The 23,868-nt window shown below is 53.3% G+C and overlaps 1 protein-coding gene across 4 annotated transcripts in view; it reads left to right on the top strand.

Annotated features, from left to right (window-relative positions):
* The window catches only part of Zfpm1 (zinc finger protein, FOG family member 1), a 58,195-nt gene that overhangs the window by 7,773 nt on the left and 26,554 nt on the right, over positions 1 to 23,868 (top strand). For all 4 annotated transcript variants that reach the window (XM_040735563.1, XM_013115723.3, XM_013115722.3 and 1 more), the window contains exons 2-3: positions 16,383 to 16,505; positions 19,428 to 19,577. In XM_040735563.1, coding sequence (XP_040591497.1) covers positions 16,397 to 16,505; positions 19,428 to 19,577 — 259 coding nt within the window. In that variant the 5' untranslated portion in view covers positions 16,383 to 16,396. The remainder of the gene's footprint in view (positions 1 to 16,382; positions 16,506 to 19,427; positions 19,578 to 23,868) is intronic.

The raw sequence follows: 23,868 nt of genomic DNA, 5'->3' as shown, positions 1-23,868 counted from the left end.
GCCTCGTTCAGTGTCATCGCGATGCTCAGACAGTCTGAATTCTTTCACCTGAGGAATGGAAACAGCAGATCCTACCCTGTCCAGTGGTGGTCACCACTTAGGCGGGGTGGTATACAGTGGGTATTTGAGGAACAGTGCCATTCAGAGTATACTCAATCAAATGGACCCTTGGTGGTATAACTCCCCTTGCCTGTGAACTCTGGACTACAAGCAAGCCCTTGCCCAGAGCCAGACAGCCACAGATGGGTCCCCCATGGAGAGAGGCTCAGCCTGGCTTCTCAGGAGACCTGTGTGTAAGTGGCCTCTCTTGTCTCAGTTTCTACTTGCAGAGTAGGACCCTAATAAGATCACCTCCTTGTTGTGGCCATAGGGGGAGCTTGGAGGTACACACTGAAGTACCAGGTGACTTGTGGACACTGCCGGTCCTGCTGGCTTTGGTGTTGGCATATGCCAAAAGCCTGAGTGCCATGTGTTGCACACCACCCTGGTGGCCTTTTCCCACCACTGTTTTGGGTGAGAACATCAAGGCCTTGCTCAAGGCCAACTAACACAGAAGCTGGGTCTGTGGCCAGAGTGGAGATTTTCTGAGCAGAGATCTGTAAACCAGTGTCAACCCCACCATCTTGCATTTCTCTGGGGCCTCTGCAGGCTGACTTTTCCCATCTTCCTCAGCAGCCCTCTAGGCAAGAATGTGGCACTGACCTTATGCAGAATTGGGTAGGCACATCAGCAACCCCCACGCATATCTCAGGCACCCCTTGTCCTTTCCCTGCTCCAAATGGCAGTGACCTCTAAGCCTCAGCTTTTCCATCTGTGAAATGAGTGTTGGTTGCAGTGCTCTGCAGTCTATCTGAGCCAATGAGATATAGACAGGCTGGTTCCCATGCCTTGATCAAGGGCTGCAGTAGACCTAGCTGGTGCCACCCATCACACTGAGTGCTCCTGTGTACTCAGTACCTTCACATCTCTGCACGATGTTCTTACTATAGTCTGCCTGGGATGCTATGCACACCCCTGTCTCCTCCTACCATACAGGTTGTGTACTATAGGGCCTTTGGGGCCCTCATGTGAGTCCCAACCCTCTGAGCCTCAGTTTCCCTACTACACATAGCACTATGATGTCTACCTTGTGGGAGACAAGGATTAAAGAGAACTGACAGAGGAGTCATGTAAAGAGGGAAAGGGGGTCATTGTCTCTTCCCCTATGCTGATGGCCAGCTCCCAGGTATCTGCAATTCTGTCTTCCCTAAGACATCTTCTTTCCAGTTCCTCCTGACATCTGACTTCAAGCCCTATAGCTTTCCCATCTGCCCTTAGGCTTACACTTGCCACACTCACCCCAGGAGGAAGGAAGGAGGCCAGCTCCTTCCTGCAGAACTTCCTCTGCTGTTTAGGGACAAGGATTCTATCCCTACCTTGCTGGACTGGCCTCCAGTGGTGATCAGGGCCTACAGCTACCCCTCTAGGACCCCTCTGGTTTCTGCCACACAGAGACTTGTGGTGGGAGGGGAAACTGAGGCTCAGCTGACCTACCAAGTCTTCCCACGCTCAGTTCAACTTTCGGCGATCACTGCAAGCACATGCTGAGTGTGCCCCAGACCAACTTTATGTCTGCTCCCACCAGCCTGAACAGACCTGGGCTCCAGGCCCACATGGGGAAACAAAGGCTTAGAAAGTCTGCAGATCAGATCCCTGGGAGAGCCACTCTCTGGATGTATGGGGTGGGAGAGAGCAATGGCCACTGGTTGCTAGTCAAGAGGGGGCAGTCACACCCATTTTCAAGCCCAGAGTCTGAGGCTCTCAAATGGGTCTCAACCACAGCTAGCTCTGGTGTCAACATTGCCCCCCACTGTATGACTTTGGGCCAGGGTTTTAGCAATGATCAGAGCTGCATAGACTCATCAGGCTTCTCTCCTCTGCCGCCTTTATGCCACTTGCCTCTTTCTGCTTCCTGGACCACCGCAGCACCTCCTCCTTGGTCTCCCCTATTGAGTCCCACACCCAGCTTGACCAAGTACAGTTGCCCAGGGACAGGGCAGCCTGAACAGTCCATGGACACCAGGCCTTTACTCAGTTGGCCAGCTAGCCCTCTCCTGGAGCAGCCGCAACCTGGTCCTCCCTGCACTGTCTCTGGTCCCAGCCTCCTCCGGCGCAGGTTTCAGCTCCTGTGATAACTCGGAAAGTTGAACTGGCCCCATTACTGCACTGAGATGGTTGGCAAGATACGGCTCGATAATGGAGGAGATACCCACGTCTCGGTGGCCAGCGGCCTGGGCTCCCGCCCATTAACATTCCCCACCAGCGATCCGCGCTATCTCCTCTCCTTCCACTCCTCCCGCAGATAAGAATGGAAATTCTGACTTCATAGCTCGCTGATTAAAGTGTCTGGATTTCTTGATAATACACAGATAAATTATGTTTTTGAAAAGGAAGGTAGGGAGGAGGGTGGAGAGAAAGGGGCCCCAGAGGGGAGCCCTTGGCAGACTCTAAGGAGATGGCTCTCCCAGCCTCTAGGCCAGGCTGTTAGCCACCAAATGTCCAGTTACTGAAACTGTGGCCAGACTCAGTTAGGTCCAGCAGGCCCCACTCAGAGAAGACGCTGGTACACAGACTTCCAGGCCACAGGGTCTAGCCTTGAAGACCGATGGCAGCCCCCAGCACACACACAGCCTTGGGCAGATCTCTGCACCAATGTGGCCTGTTTGCCTCTGCAGCCTCACCAGGCAACTTTGCCTGGGTGCCCTGCTGCCCTGCAGTGCCTGGTTAGACAGTCGGTAGTTCAGTCAAGGTGCCCATGCAAAGCCACGCCCACCAGCTGTGAGGGCTCTGCGCTGCAGCTCAGAGGCCCAGTTGGCTCCAGGTTTGTCCTCAGCCATCCTGCCTCCCAGCTCGGCCCAGCTGCCACTTGTGACGGGCGGCACCCAGATGGGACTCAGGTGCCGCTGCAAGCTTGTCTGGATAAAGCCGCCTCCTTCAGCTGATCCAAGATCCTCGCTGATGGTGTGATGCGCCAAGATTAGGGCTGCGCCAGGCTAATCCTCCTGGTGAGGGACAGGTGAGGCAGCCTTGGAGGAGTGAGGCACCTGCTGCGTGAGAAGAGCAACCGAGGCCCTGCAGCCCCAACACCTCCTGGGGTGGGGGCCAGAAAGCCCTGCGGAGCCCAGCTGGGTCCAGTGTGATGGGGCACTCAGCTCTGCCCCGCTCCTGTGTGTATAAACTCAGCCGTGAGAACTGAAACACTGGACTCTCAGAGATGGGAAGGCCTGAGGAGGGAGGAGCTTTCCTACAGGTCCTGGTCTTCCCAGGTATGATGATCCCTATAGTGGCCATACTGAGGATAGCTATCTTGATTGAGTTGTGTATACACCCTTGGGCTTATCCTGCCTATGACATTGAGTCCTCCCATTATCCCTCTTTTTTCTTCTAATGACTCAGGCTCAGAGAGGTTGAGTAAATTGCCCAAGGTTGCACAGCACAGGAGGCACTCTGACCCAGATGCTCTGTCCCAATCTGAGTCTCCATCTACCTGGAGGTTCTGGGGTATTTGCAGTTATAGCTGCTCACCTCTGTAAAGGGGCCAGGCCCCTCCACTTTAAAGGGAAGGAGTGGGCACAGAGAAGACAAATGCTCAGCACTATCCAGCCCCATGCCTGAATCTGTGCAAATTGGTCTGGCTGACCTTGAAGTCAGAGACCCTCCTGTCTGCCTCCTGAGTGCCGGGATTGAAGACATGCACCACCATGCCTGGCTAAATTAGCATATCTTATTGCTTATAGTCATGTCATTTGCTCCACAGGCTCCTTTGGTGAGAAAGTTGGTTTGAGGGGCTGGAGAGGCAGCTCGGTCAGCAAAGTGCTCTCCGCACAAGTGCAGGGATCAGAGTTCAGATCCATAGCCCCATACAAAAGAGCCCGGTATGGTAGTGTGCACCTGTAGCTCCCAGGCTGAGATACGCTGCCTCTGGGAGCTGCTATAGCCCTCTAGGACAGATAGCTCCCACAGGACTCCGAGCTGAGGTGTCAGGCTTAGGGTTTCTGATCACCACCACCTAGATGTTTCTAGAATGTTTGTCTTTGTCAGCCTGGGTCATTATCACCAGCACCACCACCAATCACCAGAATTTCATACCTGGAGTGTCACAAGAGTCACGCACAGAATCAGCCAACCCAGGGACACGAGGGGGTTAGGGTCCAGCCTGCCCTTCATCCTTCGGGTATCTCCCTATCCTGAGCCTCAGTTTCTATATCTGTGAACAGGGCTGTGGATGCTAAAAATGCTAAGATTACATCCTACAGGCCCTGGACCTGCTCTGCAGAACCTCTAGCCATGTTCACTGGCCACCCCATGGACCCCAGGGCCCCTTAACTGACCACCAGATCTTAACCAGGTTGCTAGCCTCCAGGCCGGAGAGGTGTAGCTGGGCTCTCAGCTCCATCTGCCCTGGCTGTATGGCCTTGGCCAGACACTTCACTTCACTAGGCATGGCTACCTCACCCATTAAACAAGACAGTGAGTGTCCTTGCAGGTCCTTGTGAGGAGCTGATGAGACAGAGCTAGGGAAGCCTGGAATCCTGGCAGACAGGTGCCTTAGGTCCCCTACCCTCCCAGGTGCTCCTCTAGGCCTGTGTCTCCCTTTCTGGCTGGTGCCTGAAAGAGGGAGGCCTGCTCCCTAAGCTCCACGGGTGTGGGAGGGAATGGGGTGGGTGTGTTCCACCCTCCCAGGCCCCCAACAAAAAGAAGAAAGAAAGGGAACCTTGATAAAAAGAGCGATAGGCACCATGCGTGGAGGAGCGCTATCGCCCCATCTATCTGCCTGCTCACTCACGGTTCTTTTCCCTTATCTCACCCCTCCAAATGCCAGGAACAAAAGCGGTGCAGACTTACACATACTGCCAAGCCCATGGCCCAACCAGGAGAGATGGCCCCTAAATCTAAAGGAAAAGTTGGGCTCCTCGCCCTCATCATTTTGCAAAGGGAAGACACAAATGGCCCATTCTGAGACATGGCAGCAGGGGTCGAGTGTCCTGGACTGGGTGCCATTTGGGAGAGGTCCCCATGGTACCCCTTGCATATTGGCTGTGTGACCTTGAGTCAGTATCTTCCTCTAAGGTACCCAGGATGGGTTTAAGTTCCCAGGATAGTTATAGTGGGGCCTGAATGAACCAGCCTTCCCATAAAGTTTCTTTCTGCCTGAGTCTTCCTTGGGTCACACAGAATCTAACACTTTCCAGAACACCCCCTAGACTCAGTCCTACCTCTGCCTCCCGCTCCTTAACCCCTACAAACCCCAAAGCCCTCTCGATGTCTCAACTTCCTGGGCTCCTAAGAACAGCACTACTGAGCCCCTGCCCTCAGAACAGAACATAGGTTCCTCCCACCGCTGTCCAACCCATGCTAGCAGCCAATGAAAATAGAGTGCAAATAAGCAGACTTGAGGCTCAGGCATTGACTGAAGTTCCATGGAGGGGGTGGAGCTTCACCTTAAAACAAGAGTTTGCACCTGTTCAGCCTAGACCCACAGGGTGGAAGTCCTCCAGGCTTCTGATCCTTCTTGGGGATCCTTGTGTTTGCCTTGGACAGGCTGGCCTTTGAGTAACCTCTGCTGACCTCAAAGCCTAGGCCACACCCTTGGGCACCAGGACCTGGGCATTCCACAAACAGTGTATTCAGCTCCTGTGCCAAATAGGAATGGGGAGGTGAGAAGTGGGGCAAAGACAGGCAGCAAAGGCTGGTAGCTCCCCCAGTCTCCTCCAGGCCCTGTGCATGTTATTGTCCTCACCCCCACCCCCCAACCCCACCCTCCCAACCCCCCCCCGCTACCCAGTGATTCACTAGGAACCTTGTGTCTAGGCCTCTATGGCCCCAAGCTCTGGTGAGGACAGGGATTCCTATTTGTCATACCTCAGCCTCCTAATCTGTAAAATGGGAAAGAAACATAGTCCCTCACCCTGCCAGGATAGTTTCTGGACCTCTACCCTGCCCCAGGCCTCATTTTCCCCCACCCACATGACGAGGCTATTCTGGATGCAGCAGTGTCTAGAGTTGCTCATTCTGTACCTGTTTATTTTCAAAGCCCATGGAGGCGGGAGTCTGGTGTTGACTCCCACTGCACCGTCAAGCCACAGGTGTGGCGCTGTCTTTTTAAATGTGGAAGTACAAAATAGTGGTGACATAAGGTCCACAAGAGCACTTGGGCTGAGACCCAAGGGAGGTAGCGTCAGTAGTGACCTCACGATCTCAGTCTTGGCCCCCACACTCTGGCTCTCTGTCATCTGTTTTTATAAAATGGGTTTGAGGGTCGGGAGCACATGCCTGTCCTATACCATCACAAGGCCTTCCAGGACCGGCCACGGCCTCTGCTGAAGGACCTCCTTCCCCCAGGATTACAGGGTGTCTATTACTGGATAAGGGCTACCTGCTTGGTTTCTAGATCAGCCTTGTCTGTCTTGGGAGGAAAAGGAAGGAGAGGAACTAGGGGTCCAGTCAGCCTGAGATGCTGGCATTACCACAGACAAGGAGACTGAGGAGTCCCTGATAGAGACAGGGAAGGGAGCGTGACTGGGACACTGATGTGGAAGCCCCACAGTGTTGAGAGCATTCTTGAATCAGAGATGGAGGAGCGGATGCTGAGTGGGGTTGGGTTGGGCTGGGTTGGGTTTGGGAGGGGGGCGTGGGCACTGATGGTGTTGGTGAGGATGTGACAGACACGGAGCACAGGGTCTCATGGGTGAACAGGGCACTGTGCTCTGCCTGACTGGCACAACGCAGCCTACTGAGTGGACGGCTCGTCACACAGGGGCCACCTCCTCCCGAGCAGCCGTCTTCCTTCATCCCTCTGACGCGTACCATGCAGCGATGGCTCCTTTAGTGAAGTGTGCTCGCATGCTCAGCTCCTATCGCCCCAGGCCTCGGCGCCCATCTTCACCGTTTTGTTTCCTCCTCTCTTGCTCCAGGCTCTGAGCTGTGGCCTTGGCCGCCCCTGCCTGGCACGTGGCCTCCACAGCCCCAGGCCCCATCCTGGCACAAGGCCCCCAGTGCTCTCACTGACCATCCTCAGGATGCACAAATCCAGCCCCTGAGGTGTCCTGGGCCCTCCCTCATGCAGCCCCTCCCCCAGAAGCATAGGCCATGGGTTCCCGGAGGGAAACAATCTTGTGTAATCTATCAGTGGCTATCAGGCCCATCGAGGGGAGGGACAGGAGTGGCTGGGCCTAGAGATGGCGCCAACCTTTAGCGTTGATAAAGTTTCTGAGTTCAGCTGTGATGAATGTTGAGTAAGCGCAGGCCGTAGATAGGATGTGGACTTGGCAGGCCTGAGGCTCCGGCTGAAACCAATCTCTCTCTATCAGCCCGGCTGGGCTTTCTCAGGCCCCCGGCCCTCTTCCCTCCTCCTAGCCTCCCTTTCTCTCAGCCTTGCCCCACCCAGGCTCCTGTCCTGTCCCTGGGGACAGGATAGGAGACCAACTTGCCAGTTAGACCTGGCCTAAGAGAGGAACCAGGCTCAGGCCAAGGGGAAGATCCTGAGGGAGCCCACAGAGGCAGCTGTTGAAACCTCCGGGAGCAAGGGCCCGGTACACAACCCACCAGGCCCTGCCTCCTCAAGCTTGGCATCTAGCAGTGCCGCTCACAGTACCCAGATTAAACCTTAGCTCTCTTCCAGGCTTTTAGCCCTCGGAGTTCAACTGGGACTTTCTGTGCCCCCTCCTGGCCCTAGGCCTTCCTGCACACACTGCCTAAGTGCCTTCCCTGGGGTGTTCTCAGTCGTAACTTAAAGCCTCAGTACCTCCACATCCCCTCTGGACTGAACCAATCCTCTGAAATACAGAGGCCTATATCCCCGTCGCCATTCCAGACTGAATGCCCCCTCTTGTCTGCACAGTCAGTCCCCAGCCTGGGATGGACCTGCCTGGAACTTCCTGATCCCTCCAGAGCCTTTCATTATGTAAGTCCCCAAATAGCAGTATAAGCAGCTACCCTAAGGCCAAGTGGTGGCTAGGATGATTGCCTCCTGCCTCAGTTTCCTCATCTGCCCTTGGAATCAACATTCCTGCAAGGTGGTGCTGGTAAGACCCAAGGAAGCTATTGAGAGCAATCTACAGGAATCTGGAATAAAGGAGCCAAAGCTTCTAAAGATTACAGACAACCAAGGAGTGGCCAGAGGGCATCCCCACAAAACAGGGTGTTCACTCTAGCTATGCTAGTAGCAGCTAACAGAGCCCAGGCTCTGGTTCCAGGAACAGACATAGGGACCAGGGATGGACAGAAGCAGAGATGAGCGGGAAGATGTGGGATCATGAGGGAAACTGAGCCAAACAAAGGAAGAAGCAAGACTCAGTCCTGAGATTCTCATGAACCTGTATCGGAATCCTACTCAGTAACTCTAGACAAGGCCATCCCTGCTTCTCTTCACTGTAAACCAGGATTGGGGAGGGCAGGACTCTGAGGGCCTTACCAGGTGCTGCTGTTCTTCTGGTTGAGAGACCCTGTCACTCTGTGCCTCAGTTTCCCACACTTAAGACAGGGTAACAGCAAACTGGAGAGTCAAGTGCCACTGGAGTTGGAATGTTCAGAGCTCCAGCAGCCCTTCCTTAGCCCAAGGGCCTGACCAGAGTCCCTGGCACTGTCTCTAGTTACTGTTACTGTGTGAAGCCACTGGCAGCACATGCCTGGGGTGCCTGGGTCCCACACAGACTAGCCAGAACAGCAACAGGCCAAGACTTGGGGTAGTGAAGCCTACCACATTCTGTCTATTAAGTCAGAACTGTCTACTTAGAGTATTGGAAACAGGAGTGGAAAAGATTCCCAGGAGTGGAGACCACTGGGCCAGCCATGCCCTGGGGGGAGGGAGGGAGGTGTTTCACAGCTGCATGAAGCTCTGGGTCCTCTGGGGACAGGCAAGGGAAGGTGACTGACGTCAGAGATTTTCAGTGACTCCTTTTAAAGTTTTTGGAACCAACTTGACCTCAGGTCACCAGAGTGTGTTTCTTTTCACAAGTCAGGGTCACATAGAGCCCTGTATTTTATCTAGGCTGTGTGTTGCCCCCACACACCCGTTTTTTTTTTCCAGTAAAGATCTATGCCTTTAAAAGCCAAGCAGCAGGAAAAGCCTGTATTTTATTGTGTGTGAATGATATCTCAGTAGGATCTTTTTAGTGTTTGAATGCTGAGGTCTGTCTGGACCTGTGTTTACTAGAATGTGGGTCCTGGCTCTCCATCAGACCCCCTACTTGGTGCCTCTGTAAGACTGCCCAGTGAATAAGGAAGGTATATATCACCTTCCAGAATGGCCTGAGCTTCAAGTCCATGCCAGTTGGTGTAGGCCGTGCACAGAAGCAGTCAGCAGGCCAGCCACCTAAAACCACAACAGGATAGAGAGAATCAGGCAGGACCCAGAAGGTCATAGGGCTCAGACTTCTCAGAAAGACCTGTGTACTCCCCCATCCCAGGGTCTGTGGGAGTGCTCTCTGGGATATGCTGGGTAAGAAAGTCCACCTGTCCCATCCCATATCTGTTCAACCCCTATGCTACCCATGTAGTGAACAGTGTCAATGTCCAGGTCACACGCTCAAAGATGGTGGACTCTGGCTGAAGCCCCAGCCTGACTGTGATCTTGGGAGCCCCAGGAGGCAGACATGCTCCCCCTTTCTGGAGCAGGGTTTGTACTCCAGTGAACAAGCTATGCTATCTGACCAACTGCCCAAGGGGCAGTGCCCCATCTGGGCTCTGTGTGATGCTGAACCTCCAACAGCATCCTCATCTCAAACACCACTGTTGTGCTCTCTCTTCAGCACCTCCCCAGGGCCATCCTGAGTTGAATCTGAGGTCAAGGTTGAGACAGACACTGAGCTTCAAGTGGCCCTTCACCCTTCCCAGGCACGCTGAACATCCACTAAGCCTTGAGGGCCACACAGGTCTCTGACCTTACAGTGTGCAACCTAATAAGTTGGTGGTGCCAGAGGAGACAGACAACCCCACTGGGTGTGGGGACTCTGAAGGAGGAAAGTCCTTAAATATGCTAAGGAGTGTCAGAGGGAGGGCAGCAGCCTCTCAAGGACAGGTTTGGGGACAGATGACCTACATGGAAAGCCTACAAGGTGGGCACATGCTGAGGGGCCTGGACCTTCCCTTACTGGCAAGGCGGTTTTGGGCCATGTCCAAGGAGTATGGCTGGAGGTGACAGGGACCCTACTGTGAGAGCCCTGCCCCCAATGCACTGTGCATAATATGGCCTGAGGTAATCCATCCTGAGGACTGGAGGCCATGGGGTCAGAGACATCTCCAAGGTTCCTCAACACATCCCCATCAATGCTTTTTGATAGGGGTATCCTCATTCTGTTAGAACTGAAAGAAAATTCAAGTGTGTCTGAAGAGCCTGGAGTGTGTAGCAGGCTGTAGCTCTGGGATGCCATGTGCCTCAGTTTCCATGCCCCAGCATTGACTGGATCAGATTCCCTACTTAGATGGGGCCTCGACTCCACCTACTCCTGCTGACCAGGACCCATTGTCATAGGCCATGGTGTCTGCCAGCCAAGAAGTAAGGCTTTAGACCTTAGACTTGAGACGCAGGTCCTTGGACTGTCTGGACACAGTCCCCCACTGGGCTGAGCCCTGCGACGCTAAGCTCCCTAAATTCGGCTCCTCGGGGAGGGCAGGGCTATCTTGCCGCCTGTCTATCCCCACCATGGCCCTAGTTGCCTGCTGCCCAGTGGTGGGAAAGTCTGTATCTGTTGCTATTTTCTCTCTGCTATCGGGGCCTTATCTGGCAGCTGGGTCCCACTGGAGGCCAGGGTCTCCTTCCTGGCAGTGCCAAGCCATTCCACTGAGGTGAAGAGGCTAGGCCTCTACCAGCCAAGGTGGGGGGGGCTTCCTGTTCCTCCTGATGGCCCTCCCTGGCCCTGAAAGGAACATCAATTGTCACAATAGCCCCAGACTGTGTCCCCAGCCACTGTCCCACATGGCTGTGTGCACTCCGGCCTCCACAAGTGGCTGCCCCTCATTTTCCACGAGGGACTGGCCCTACTTCGCCTGGTGTACGTTGTCCCTCTACCCCACTACCTTTTCCCTGGCCCGCTGGCAGGGAGCCTCTTCTCTTGTCAGTCCTTGCCACCTCCTCCAGGAATCCTCCCCTCACAACGCCTCTGCTCTCCCTCATGCCATGCACGCTGGCACCTTTTTTTCATTTGGGGAAAAAAATGTGGTCACCGGTTTGTCTCTAGCTCCTGGTCCTGAATCTGGCACAACAAAGGCATGGGAAAGGTTTGATGAGTGAATAAATGAGTATGTAAGTAGATGAAACAACTGCTGTTAGGGATGAGGCTGCCTGGTCCCTGGGGGTCATTATCTGGGATCCATTTCTGAGCTCTGTTGCCCAAGGATGTACAGGCAGCTATCACAATTATCTTTGTTCCATCTATAGGAAGGGAGGAAAGACTATCTGGGTGATCCTAAAGAAAGGACCCTGTGCCAGGCAGGCTCCAGTGGGCCTTGGTCTGTGAATTCTACTGCTCTGGTTCTTACAGTGGTTCACATACCCATGTGATGGTCTGCAGGGGTCTCACCCATGACCTTGCTGCCTGGGGGATACAGACTGGGGAACTTTGTCCCTCTCTCAGAACCTGCAGTGACCTCCACATGGTGATTTCAAAATCACCACCACCACCCTTCAGTGCAACTCATCAAAGCTGAGAGAGAGCTGTACTCATCCTCACATACACAGGGACCTAGAAGGAAGTGGGCATCAGCCTGCCACACAGAGCCTGTCTCCATAATTCAGTTTTAAAGCATGAAAAAGGGAGTTGATGAAATTCCGCTATCAGCTCTGAGCCAATATGCAAAATATCTCACCCCCAATCAAATAGCTATTATGTTTTCATTCCCAAGCGGCGTCCGGCTTAATGAGCAGGAGACGGATGGGCGCTTGGGCATCTGCTCCTTGTGATAACCAAGGGGCTTGGGGCACTATGGGGGCTGCTCCCAGTGCTGTTCTGGCTGTGGGTGACCACCATGGTGGCCTGTGGATGCCACTTAGCAGAAATGCGGTCTTGTACCCAGACATCTCCAACCTGGGCAGTAGCCAAGCAACAGGGCTAGCATCAGCCTCACTATGGGCAATGGGAGGTGTGGTTCAAGACAGTGCTGAAGATGCAGCCTATCTGGTCAGGTCATAATGTTGTCCAAGTCCCTTTCTCTCCATGCACCATCCCCTTGCCTTTTCCTTGAGGATCATGGGCAAGCTGTTCTGCCTCAGTTGGATGGGCCTCAATTTACTCATTCATAAAGTGGGTGCAACCCAGGCTTCCCAACATCTAACCCAGCATGAACCTTCTTTGCCTTAGTTTCCCCATCTGAGACAGGACTGTAAGATGACCTCACTGGACTGTGAAAGTGAGAGAGGTTAAGGAAGGGCATTTGTGAAGTGGGGAGCCAAGGCCCCTTGTACACAGCTTGTGCTTAATGACTGTTTTCCCCGTCTCCTGGTCCTGCTGGGCCATTGGTGTCAGTAACCAGTGACAGCTGGTGTTTGCAAAGCACTGAGCCCCAGCACCCTAAGCTGCACTTTAATAGTGCCAGCAAGCTGTCCTGGGAGGCTACAGCTGTGAGAGTTTCCATTCATAGCTGAGGAGGTGGAGTACAGAGAGGTACAAGGACTTGCCCAAGGTCAAAGAGCAAGGGCACAGTTTTAACTGTCACTCTGCCTGGTTGGAGACAGTGAAGGTCCCCAGAGAGACCCTAGCATAGGGCATCCTGGAGAGGGACAATGTCCAGCCACGGTTCACGGATACCCCTGACATACAAGGCCAATTTCCCCCTTTCCTACTCTCTACAGCCCTCGTGGGTCTAGGTGCACCAGAGGGCCCAGTGCCAGCTTAGGCTCCGTTGAAGCCAACTGAGGGCTCAGAAAGCTATAGCAGCCCCAGGCAGAAGTGCCACAGCACATCCATGGGCTCTCTGTTTGCCAGTGGTGATTGTCTCCTGCATTATCATAGCCATTTTAATTGTTCTGGAACTGAATTAACAACATCAGAATGAACAGCCTCGCAGCCCGGCTTCTTCTTCACGCTCATCCACAGGCTTTGTGAGGAGCGCTCGCCTTTGTTCTTGTAAATGGAGGAACATCCCAGCTCCAGGCGCCTGGGTGTGGGGGATCCACCTGGGTGGGCACTGGGCTGGGCTCCATGACACTACTAGGGAAGGGTGTTTCTGCTTGTGCCTTCTCATTGACCCAGCTCAATGCCAGTCCCAGAGTCCCTGACAGCAGGCTTCATCCCATTGCAGGAACAGACAACTGAGACTCCAGGTGCCTTCCAGCCCCTGGAGAGGCATGGAGCTCCTACAGAGGCATGGGTGCTGAGCCTCAGCAGAGCTGTCTCCAGTGTCCTGAAGGGTGGCTCTGCTCAGGGTGGCCCTCCATTACAGCAGTGTTTTCCATCCCTAGTTCAAGGCCATATGGGTCAAGGCATGTGTCTGCTGCCACTGTGGGCCTCAGCCCTGTCTCTGGGAGGCTGGGTCCAGATCTAGCACCCACAGGACTGCAGCTAGGAAACTTGTCTCATTCCCCCTTCCTGGGACTTGTGATGTCACTGCAGTGTCCCAGGCTGAAGATGGAGTCCCTGCTTTCCAGATCTCAGAGGCCAATGTGGTGGGGCTCTGCTTTCACTCCACCCACTACACTCTGTTGCAGGTGCAACTGCCTTCTTGCACACACCACATCTGGTCTCACCCGCGCTTGCCCTCCCTCATTCCTGGCCCTCCCACTGTGGTTCTTTGGTTTTTCTTGCCCCCAGGAGCCACATGCAATGTCATAAGGCCCCTGCATTCTGGAATGGTGGCTGGCCATTCGAGGCCCATGTGAATAGGATGGCACTTACCCCAGTAGTATGGCCTGGTCTGGATTACAGCCACCATAGTCCTTCAGACACAGAAATCTGTCCCCCATTCCGTCTGAAAGATCGTTTTAAAAACCTGGTCCCAGCCTGGCCTCTATTCCATTTTCTTTTTTTTCTTTTTTTTCTTTTTGGTTTTTCGAGACAGGGTTTCTCTGTGGCTTTGGAGGCTGTCCTGGAACTCACTTTGTAGACCAGGCTGGCCTCGAACTCACAGAGATTCACCTGCCTCTGCCTCCCGAGTGCTGGGATTAAAGGCGTGCGCCACCAATGCCCGGCTCTCTATTCCATTTTCATAGGCCCCCATGCCACTGACATGCCCAGTACCATGGGTTCCACGGTGGCTTAGGTATTGGGTGTGTGTTAACATGTGTTGGTATTGATGACCCTGCCATAGGCCTGCAGGTCTTCCACAGAACCCCCCATCCCTCCTGAAAAGCAGCAGCCCTGAGCTGCTGTCCTGGAAAGCAGCAGGTTTCGTTAGCTGTGAAAGGCTGGGGGCCCCCAAGTGTCAAAGGGGTGCATCCTAGACCATGCCCCTGCCTGAAGACACTGGCCTACCCCCAGAAATGGCTCTGAAGTGGCAAGACCATTGCTCAGTTGGTAGAGCACTAGTCTACCATACACAAAGCCCTGGGTTAGAGCCCCACAGTGCATATACCAGGTGTAATCCCAGCACTCAGGAACCTCTACCACATAGTACAGTGGTTTTCAACCTTCCTAATGCTGCAACTCTTTAATATAAGTAATTCCTCCTGTTGTGGTGACCTCCAAACATGAAATTGCTATGTTGCTACTTCATAACTGTAGATTTGCTACTGTAATGAATCCTAATGTAAATATCTGTGTTTTCCAATGGTCTTAGGAGTGATCCCCAGTGTGAGAACCGCTGACATAGTAAGTTCAAGGCCCTGTCTGAAAAACAAAACAAAACCAAAGATGGCTCACACATGCCTTCTGCCCCTCCCTCTACCCTAAGGAAGACACCTCACCCTCAAGTATCCTCAGGCCCTGTGACACATGGCCTTTTGGGTTATTTTCTCTAGTGTCTTCAGGCTTCACTGCTCTAAGACTCAAGGCCCCTCCCATGCCAGTGGGTGTGCCCAAGACACAGGCTCTTCCCCTCCTCAGTGACCGCAAAATAACAGGACAAGTATTCCCTATAAGCTGTGGCTTAAGAGCATGAACTGGAGCAAGGCTGGGCAAGGGTTTCAGTTGGGCCTCAATTCTGTTCCTGTTACTGATACCCTGGGGTGACTTCAGAGGTTGCATCCTTCCTGGCCTGTACTTGGTGTCCTCTGGGAGTCATTGTAGAATCTTGGGTGTTTATTCCAGCCTGCCATCTATCACGTCAAGGTGGGTGCCCCCCAACTGATCTGGAGGGAGAAGAGCAAAGATGCCCAGCACCCACTGTGAATGATACCTGTGTCCTCACCCAGTCCAGCATCTGCTATGTTTGTGTCCATCATGTGTTTGCCCAATGTAGTGAGCACAAGAACTCACCATTAGGGAGCCCTGGACCAAACCCCAAGTGTGCGGTGGCTTGACATACGGGACCTGAGAGTTTTCCTGCAGGAGGCCATAAGCAAACAGTAGACAGGTCTGCTGTGTGACTCGGTCTGTGTGACCTGGTGAGTCTGTGTGTGAGCCTGTGAGTCTGTGTGTGTGTGCCTGTGAGTCTGTGTATGAGCCTGTGAGTCTGTGTGTGAGCCTGTGAGTCTGTGAGTGAGCCTGTGAGTCTGTGTATGAGCCTGTGAGTCTGTGTGTGAGCCTGTGAGTCTGTGAGTGAGCCTGTGAGTCTGTGTATGAGCCTGTGAGTCTGTGTATGAGCCTGTGAGTCTGTGTATGAGCCTGTGAGTCTGTGTGTGAGCCTGTGAGTCTGTGTATGAGCCTGTGAGTCTGTGTGTGAGCCTGTGAGTCTGTGTATGAGCCTGTGAGTCTGTGTGTGAGCCTGTGAGTCTGTGAGTGAGCCTGTGAGTCTGTGTATGAGCCTGCGAGTCTGTGAGTAAGCCTGTGAGTCTGTGTGTGTGCCTGTGAGTCTGTGTGTGTGCCTGGGAGTCTGTGTGTGTGCCTATGAGTCTGTGAGTGAACCTGTGAGTCTGTGTGTGAGCCTGTGAGTCTGTGTATGAGCCTGTGAGTCTGTGTGTGAGCCTGTGAGTCTATGTGTGAGCCTGCGAGGCAGGATGACCTGACACAATCTGAGCCCCAAAGGATCCCATGTTGGCTTCTATTGGGGCTGTGTGGTTGGGTACCTAAGGAAGGACAGACAACATGAAGGAAAAGAATAGAAAATACATCAAGTGACACCATAGCTTACGAATTGTTGCAGGGTGGGAGGTAAACAAATCATGAGCATACTAGATGCCAGGAGACCCAGGAGTCACAGCCTCTGCCTCAGAGGATGGCTGACCTTGCCCTTGTCCTGCCAGCCACTCTACGCAGGCTTTGGTGGCCTTACCCAGAAGCACCTCATGATTTTTCTGGGGCTTATGTCCACAGGTTCCCTCAGAGATATGGAGGCTAGAGAAGAAACCCAGGCCATGGACATCAGCCCCATGGAGCGAGAGGCCACATCCCCTGAGGCCCCAGCCATAGAGGAGCCCCCAAGCCCACCCAGAGAAGGTAAGTGTGCAGATCAGTGTCCTGCCTAGAGCTCAGAGAGGTCAGAGAGCGGGCCTCAGCAGGTAGCTGATGCCTAGTGTCCTCCAGTGGTTGTCCCCAGGACCTAAAGAGATCGGGGAGAGGGGTATCTGCTGGGCATGAGTTGGAGGTTCAACCTCATGCTAAGATAATTGAGACATGGGTGGGGAAAATCCTGTTCAGAGCTAGACCTCAGGAAAGCCATGCCCCTCCCAGCCTGTTTAACACTGTGAAACAGTGTCCACAGGATCTGCAGGACTGTGGCTTGGGGTCCATATACAGCATCAAACTGCACCCAGGAAGAGCTGTGAGGCTCTTAGGAGGCAAAACACATACTTTATATGCTGAACTGAAGGATTTGAGGCCCAGAGAGGTTAAGAAGCTTGTCTGGGGGTCACAGCTCATACTCCAGCAAGGATCTGACCTAAGTCTGGGTTTAGAATCATCCCACAGTCACACCCTCTTGACCTCCTCAGACGCTACTGGGCCTCCTGGCTGCAGTTTTCCCGGTCAGTGCATTTCTGAAGCTGAAGACAGGCCATGGAAGGAAACCCCACAGACACCCACACCACCCAAACTCTAGGAGACCGGTTCAGGCTAGGTGCTGGATGTAGGACAGTGAGACTTGAAGTCCTGGGAAGAGGGACCTCACAGAGGCAGAGTATTCGAGAGATCAGCACTTTGCTTGCATTTTGGAGGCCACTGAGTTCTAGAGGGATGGTAGAGAGGCACCTAAGGGATACTTGCATCCTGACTCAGTATCCTGACTGTGATCTAAAGCCTTGACATGTCTATCTCCAGCTCTGAGCTTCAGAAGCACTTCACTCCATACCCGTGAACCTTTTTCCACCTGCAGCCCCAAGTCGCAAGGGTATACCATTCCATATCTACTACTCTTTGCAGAGTCTGAATTAGCCTCCAATAGCCTCTTCCCACCTCAACCCCAGTGCCAGAGATTAAGCCCAGGGCTTCAAGTATGTTAGGTAAGCACTGTACCACTGTGACACACACCAGCCTCTGATTGGACAATGTAGCTACTGTGCCACTGGGAGGGTAATCAACTGGTGATGTGACCGAAGTAAAGGAGAGACAGGTAGTGGCCTTAAGCAGAGATCCGCAAGGAAACACCTGTACCATATGCAAAGAGGGCTGGTACTCTGGCAGCAGTGCCAGCAAGTGTATAAGGGAACACAGGGATGGACAACAGGGAGGGGAGAGGGGGCACCACAAAGAAGACAAAGACCTGGGGAAATGGCTCAGCCAATAACACGCTTGCACACAGGCTGGAGGACCTCAGCATCTCTAAAATCTCAACATTGGGAAAGTGAACACAGGTGTGACCCTGGGGTTCACTAGCCAGCCAGCCTAGACAGATTGGGTGGGTCTTAGGCTAATGACAGACAATATCTCAAAAAACCAGGTAGAGAGCAACTAAGGAAGGACCTCCAAGGTGGTTCTCTGGGCACCACACATGAAAGGCACGCACGTGTACACACACACACACACACGCACGCACGCACGCACGCACGCACGCACACGCATGCACACAGTGAGAGGGGTGGGCCGGGGTAGAGTTGGAGTGTGGGACAGAACAAGGAGAAAGGAGAAGTACTATGATGACAGGACAATAAGATGACAGAAAGGGGATGACACAGAGGGCAGAAGGGACATCAGAGAGATACTCAGGGGTCTGAATAGGGAACAGAAATTGCAGACCTTCATCCCTGGGAACTCCTCATGTGCTCCCCGCCAGTGTCTCAGAGTCCCTTACTGAACAGCTGCAGACCAGGAACCCTCCCATCTCCCTCCTTTTTACCAGGCCCAGCACCCAGCCTGAGGCTCTGGCCCTTCCTTGGCAACAGCCCTCAGGGTCAAGCCCTAACTCCATCACCCTCAGCTCTCCAGGGACACCTGCCCAGGAGTGAGGTGGCCTGTGCCAGGCCAATCTCCAGTCAGGACCTTAGTCACTGTGACTGTTTTCTTTGCTTTTGCCAGCATCCAGTACTGATGCCTGGCCCTAGACCACCTCTCAGCCTCAGTTTCTACCAGATGACCTCCAGGAGAGCAGGTGCCATGGTCATAGGCTTGTCACCTTATCTCCTTCACCATCAGGGTTACCATCAGGAGCTGCACTAAGGCAGCTGTGGCCCAGCTGCCAAAGGGCAAGTGGTTGGCGGCTACTGGACTTTGACCCGTGGCTTCCCGGGGAGCTGGCCTTTATCTGATTGGGGAGCTGGGGCTGCTGAGGGGGTAGGCGGGTGGGGCCGGGAAGGATCTGGGACAAACAGCCAGGCCTGCACCTGGCACCGGCGGCTGTGATAACGCAGTGATGGGCGCGATAACGGCGCAAGAGCATATCTGACATTCAGGCGGGTCCAGCACGGCTCCTCGCGGTGGCTGGAGCTCAGATGCCAGCCACTTTGATTTATAGCCAAAAATAATAGGACTTTTATACCATGGGATTGATTTATTTGATGTTAATCACAGTCCTTATCGTGGTATTAATAATCTGCTGTTCCCATGACGTCACCCAGGGGGCTCTACAGAAGCGCATCGATCGGGGGCCACACTGGTTATCTGGCTCGCCAGGAAGGCAAACATGCCCTTTGGGCTGGAATTGGGTGCGGGGCTAGTGAAGGGGCCCAGCTGTTACAAAGACCAGTGAGCCAGAGGCCACAGGCCTAGGTACACTGGGTGGGCACTGGGCTATGACAGACAGCAGCTAAGGAATAATTATTATTGCTGTGATCAGCAGGGGCTGAGGGCTTTACAAGGCCAAGAGGAAACCTGAAGTGTTAAATAAGGCAGGAGGACAGGTGACTGTATGCCCCCCCCCCCCGCCTCAGTTTCCCTCCTGGTCACAGGCTAGCCCAGCAAGAATGTGACAGTGTTTTCTCTCTACAGATATGAATCCATCCACAGTGCCAGCACCCCCTGGGTCCCCAGAAGGTCCCGAGGATGTGGAGGGGCAGGAGTTGGAGATGGGGCCCCAGGATGAAGAGAAAGAGGAAGAGGAAGAAGAGGCAGCCATTGCCAGTCCCTGGAGTGGACCCGGTAAGCAAGCTGACTAGCCCAGTACAGCATTACTATGTCCCCACGGTAGCCTTGTTACAGTTTTCTGTGCCAGTTGGGGCCTAGGCTATCTTGGATTCTTGGAGACCACTGGTGCCCAGGTCTATGCAGCTGGCCCAAGCAATATGGTCTGAGTTGGTCTTCAGAGTGCCCACACCCTGAGCCTGTGGTGCAGGCAGAAGCATTTGGAGAATGAGGACTGAGAGATGACAGTAGGGACAGGCACCTGGAGAGGTGTCTAGAGGATGTGACTAGAGCTGCCAATCTGGGGTCTTCCAAACAGCAGATGGTTGGGATTCTAAGCTGGCTGGTGCCCAGGTGGGCTCAGGCTTGTGTGGGAAGGAGAGCACCTACTCTTCCTGGGGGTTGCAGCCGTTTGAGCTTCCTAGTTGCCATCTGCTCCACAAGCCAATCAGGCCTGTACCTTTGCACATCTTCAGACAATGAGTGCTGCTGGCCACATGCTAAGCTAGAATTGGCAGCTGGATCTCAGCTCTCACAGAATGTGGCAGTCATGGCACCCTTGTTTCTGATAAACAGATGCCATGGTCCAGGATCACAGTGATGGTGTCAGTGATTCCCAGGGTTCTTATTGAGGGCTGAGAACCACTGTGCAGGGCAAGTAGGTGAAGTCAGATAAGTGTTCTATGTATAAGTTGTATATCCATGATGGAGGAGTTTGTAGGCCAAGCATGTGGGTGGACAACATATGTGTGCAGTTATTGAGTGTCAACTGTGTAGGTATTATCACAACCAGATTCCTATCAGTGGATAGAAGGCATGCCAAGGGTCTTGTCTTGCTAAGGGATCAGAGAAGGCTTTCCCAGGGCGGAGACCCTGTTCCTCCTCCCAGGGACCTTGGGATCCAAATTAGAAAACGGTAGACTTTTAGCTGGATTCATAACTGAACATATGGGTGCAGGAGTCAGTTGGTGATGTCTGCCACCAGTACAAAGGAAGATGAGTGACAGGTGTGGCTGAGGGATGTACAAGGAATAACAGCCTGAGACCAGAGAGGGAAGGTTGACCCAAAAGGCCACAGCCAGAATGGGGACCCATATGGTGTATGGAAATTAAGTCTACTCACAGAATGCCCCATGGCTAGTGTCCTGGAGCACTCCCCTCTGCCACTCCTTAGTATATTGATGCTTAGCACCTCTCGAGGCTCTGGATGACCTAGCAGAAATGTATGGCAAAGATGTCTACTTCTCTGGAGGTACATGATGGGAGTTGATCACTGACCTAGGGTCCTATCTCAGTTGAGGCCAGTGTCCCCAGATCACAGTACCATGATGGGAGTAATTGCATTTCATCCTTGATCACCTGGGTGCCAGGAGCTTTTCCACTCACAGGTCAGCCTTTTCTACTGACATGCCCAAAGCAATGGAACTGGGCAGAGGCTTGTGTTCATATTGCCCAGCTTCTAACCAGCCCTGTGCTGACTCAGTTTCTCCAGCTAGAAGGGTGTCTATGAGTACTGACTTAGCACCAGGAGTCCCTGTGTGTCCCTGTTCCATGCTCACAAGCATAAAGTGGGCAATGCCTTCTGGGGATGTCAAAGGCCATGTGTGTCTATGGACTTCAGTGGCCACTGAGCCTGTAGAAGGCATAGATGATCCTTACATCAGCCCCATGGGGCCAGCACAGTGTCATACCCTCTTCAGTGCAGGCCAGGGAAGGGCAGGTCACATCACTGGGTGGGAACTGTGTCTTGCTATGGAGGCCAAGTCATCAACATCAATGTTGAACTCACTGTCCTGATCCACATAAGTGTTATTACTTCATTTTTTTAGATAGAGAAGCAAGGCCCTTGTAGTTTTCAGCCTGCCCTGCCCCCTGTGAAGGCCATGATCCTGGGCTGTGGTTTGGGGTCAGGGTGCACCCCAGCTTCCCGAGTTATTTGCATCCTCAGAGGCCAGGCAGTACCCTATCGGCTCCCACAGATAGGAATTCTGTATAGTGGGCAGCGATGGGGTTGATAAGTGGCCGCTGGCCAACCGCCATGATAGCTATTGCCTATCAGCTCCCACACAGGCCCTGCTTATCACCCAGTGGGGAAGCTGCTGAAGAGGCCCAGGGGGCTCTTATCTCCAGGGCTGCCCAAGTCTGTGATGGGGTTGTAGGGTTAAGGCCTGAAGGCAGTGCCCAGTCTGGTGACAGACCAAGTGGCCACTTTTGCCTTGCTGGTTGCCTTTGACTTTTTCTGACCTCTGGGCTGTAGCCCCACTGCAGAAGATCTGGGAACCTGTGCTAGGGACACTGCCTGAGAGGCATCTTCTACTGTTCCTCTCTGGAGAGAAGATATAGAGCTGGCTTAGACTCTTAAGTCTTCCTCTGGCTCTGTCTGGCTCAGAGAAGTGCCTAGACCTGAGCCCATTCCCATCTGCTCTATCTGAAGTGAGGTGGTCACTGGACCTAAGACAGAGCTGACAGTCAGAACTGAGATCTCCAGAGGGCTGTGCCCATACTGGACACCTTCTGATGTTGTGACATGTGTGTAAGTATCAGAGCCACCCATCAGATTCCTCTCTAGATGAGATAGGACTTACACAGGCCCCAGAAAGTGGCTGTCCCAGACCCTGGTCTTACTGCTTCTTCACAGCTGATATACATGTGTGGGACAGCTCATCTCGTGATGGCCCAGGCCTGGAGCAGATGAAAAGAAGACCTCCAGGAAAAACTGGCAAATGACTTAGCAATTAAAGTGGTTGCCACATAAGCATGAAGATGGTGTTTCACATAAATGCCAAGTAGACATGGCAGCCTACATGTTGTAGTTCTGGACGGAGACAGAGGATCCCCAGAGCAAGCTAGTTAACAGTACTGGCCATTAGTGACCTCTGTCTGCTTGAGAGTCCCTGCATCAGTGAATAAGGTAGAATAAGAGTCATCAAGGATGACTCCCAGCATCAACCTTGGGCCCGCGAGCGCGCGCTCGCGCGCGCGCACACACACACACACACACACACGGAGGAAACCCCCATATGGCCTCCTCGTTTCCATGCTGCCAGTGATACCCAGGAGCAGTCACTGGACTGCTGCAGACCCAAGTATAGTTTTACTTGCTCAAGAGCTTTATACACACTGGAGTGCAGCCCCAAGGTTGTGTAAATCACCATCACTGTCATGATTCCCTATCTTCTCCTGGTTCTGTCACTGCGCCTAGCTCCCTCCTGCCCCTGCCTGGTACTTAATGATTGTAGTACTCCACAGTCTGGGTAGTGCACAATGGCATTTTTGCCAAGAGTTCTGTGTCTTGTCAGATACTGGCACTGGCCACTCAGTTCTTCCATGCTGCTGCTGTGAGAGGCAGGAGCCCAGCTTTGCTGAGTGTCTGTGGGCAGGCTGCTGACTTCTGGACCTCAGTTCCATCCTCTGTGTATTGGAGTTGGGGAGAGTTGTGGCCCTCCAGCTTGTCACCTACTAGATGCCCTGGTTTCCCTCACACGGGGTGCAAGCAGGTTCAGAAACCCCTCCAGCAGCTGATTTTGCATTACATTTGCACTTGAGCAACACAATTGGTAATGTTTTGTCGCAGATCTGATGGCCGCACACTGCCCAGGGTCCTACTTTGTACTGACCCCACAGTGTGGTCTCAGCACCCTCTCTGAACCATGGGGATGGTGTAGTCCTATGTAGACTATAAGACCCAAGGAAAATGCCAAGAAGGTGCCTTCAGACACACATGGTAGACATGCACAAAACAGGGAAGCCCTGCTCTCAGTGCTCCAATAAACCAGATGGTGCTCTGTAGAATGAGAGTGGCCTAGATGGTTCTTCTAAGCCACGCTGTGTCTTGCTGTCTGAGGGGTTTGTATATGCCAGAGAGGGGCGCTTACAAGAAAGGAATGGCTATGCAAAGGCCCAGAGAACTTGTAGCCTTAGCAGTCCATGAGCCAAGGAAGAGTGGACTCAGGGGTTGCAGTCCAGGGCCCTGTAGATTTGGGCCTGAGTCCAACAGGTGAGGGGAAAACACGGAGAATTAGAGCAAGAGAGCTTACATGTCCCTGTGGCTTAGCAGGGACACACTCTGGGTCTAAGGGGCCACAGATCATAATGTGGACCCAGAGCTCTGGGAAGTTGTGTACAGGGCTCGGGATACCCTTGCTGAGACCCAGCCCTGGCTTCCTGTGGTCCTCAGCTGAGTTCTAATTGGGAAGAAGAATGGAAAGGGAGAGAGTCTGAGTTGTCATCTTTGAAATCACCTTGTTTGTAGGAATGATGGCTGTTTCAAATCCAGGTATGCAGAAGGCTTGAAAGTAGGTTTGTAACC

This window comes from Mesocricetus auratus, unplaced genomic scaffold (assembly GCF_017639785.1).
Source record: "Mesocricetus auratus isolate SY011 unplaced genomic scaffold, BCM_Maur_2.0 Super-Scaffold_6723, whole genome shotgun sequence".
Taxonomy (NCBI): domain Eukaryota; kingdom Metazoa; phylum Chordata; class Mammalia; order Rodentia; family Cricetidae; genus Mesocricetus; species Mesocricetus auratus.
The sequence above is the reverse complement of the archived record's forward strand: the minus strand, read 5'-3'. Positions and strand labels throughout refer to the sequence as shown.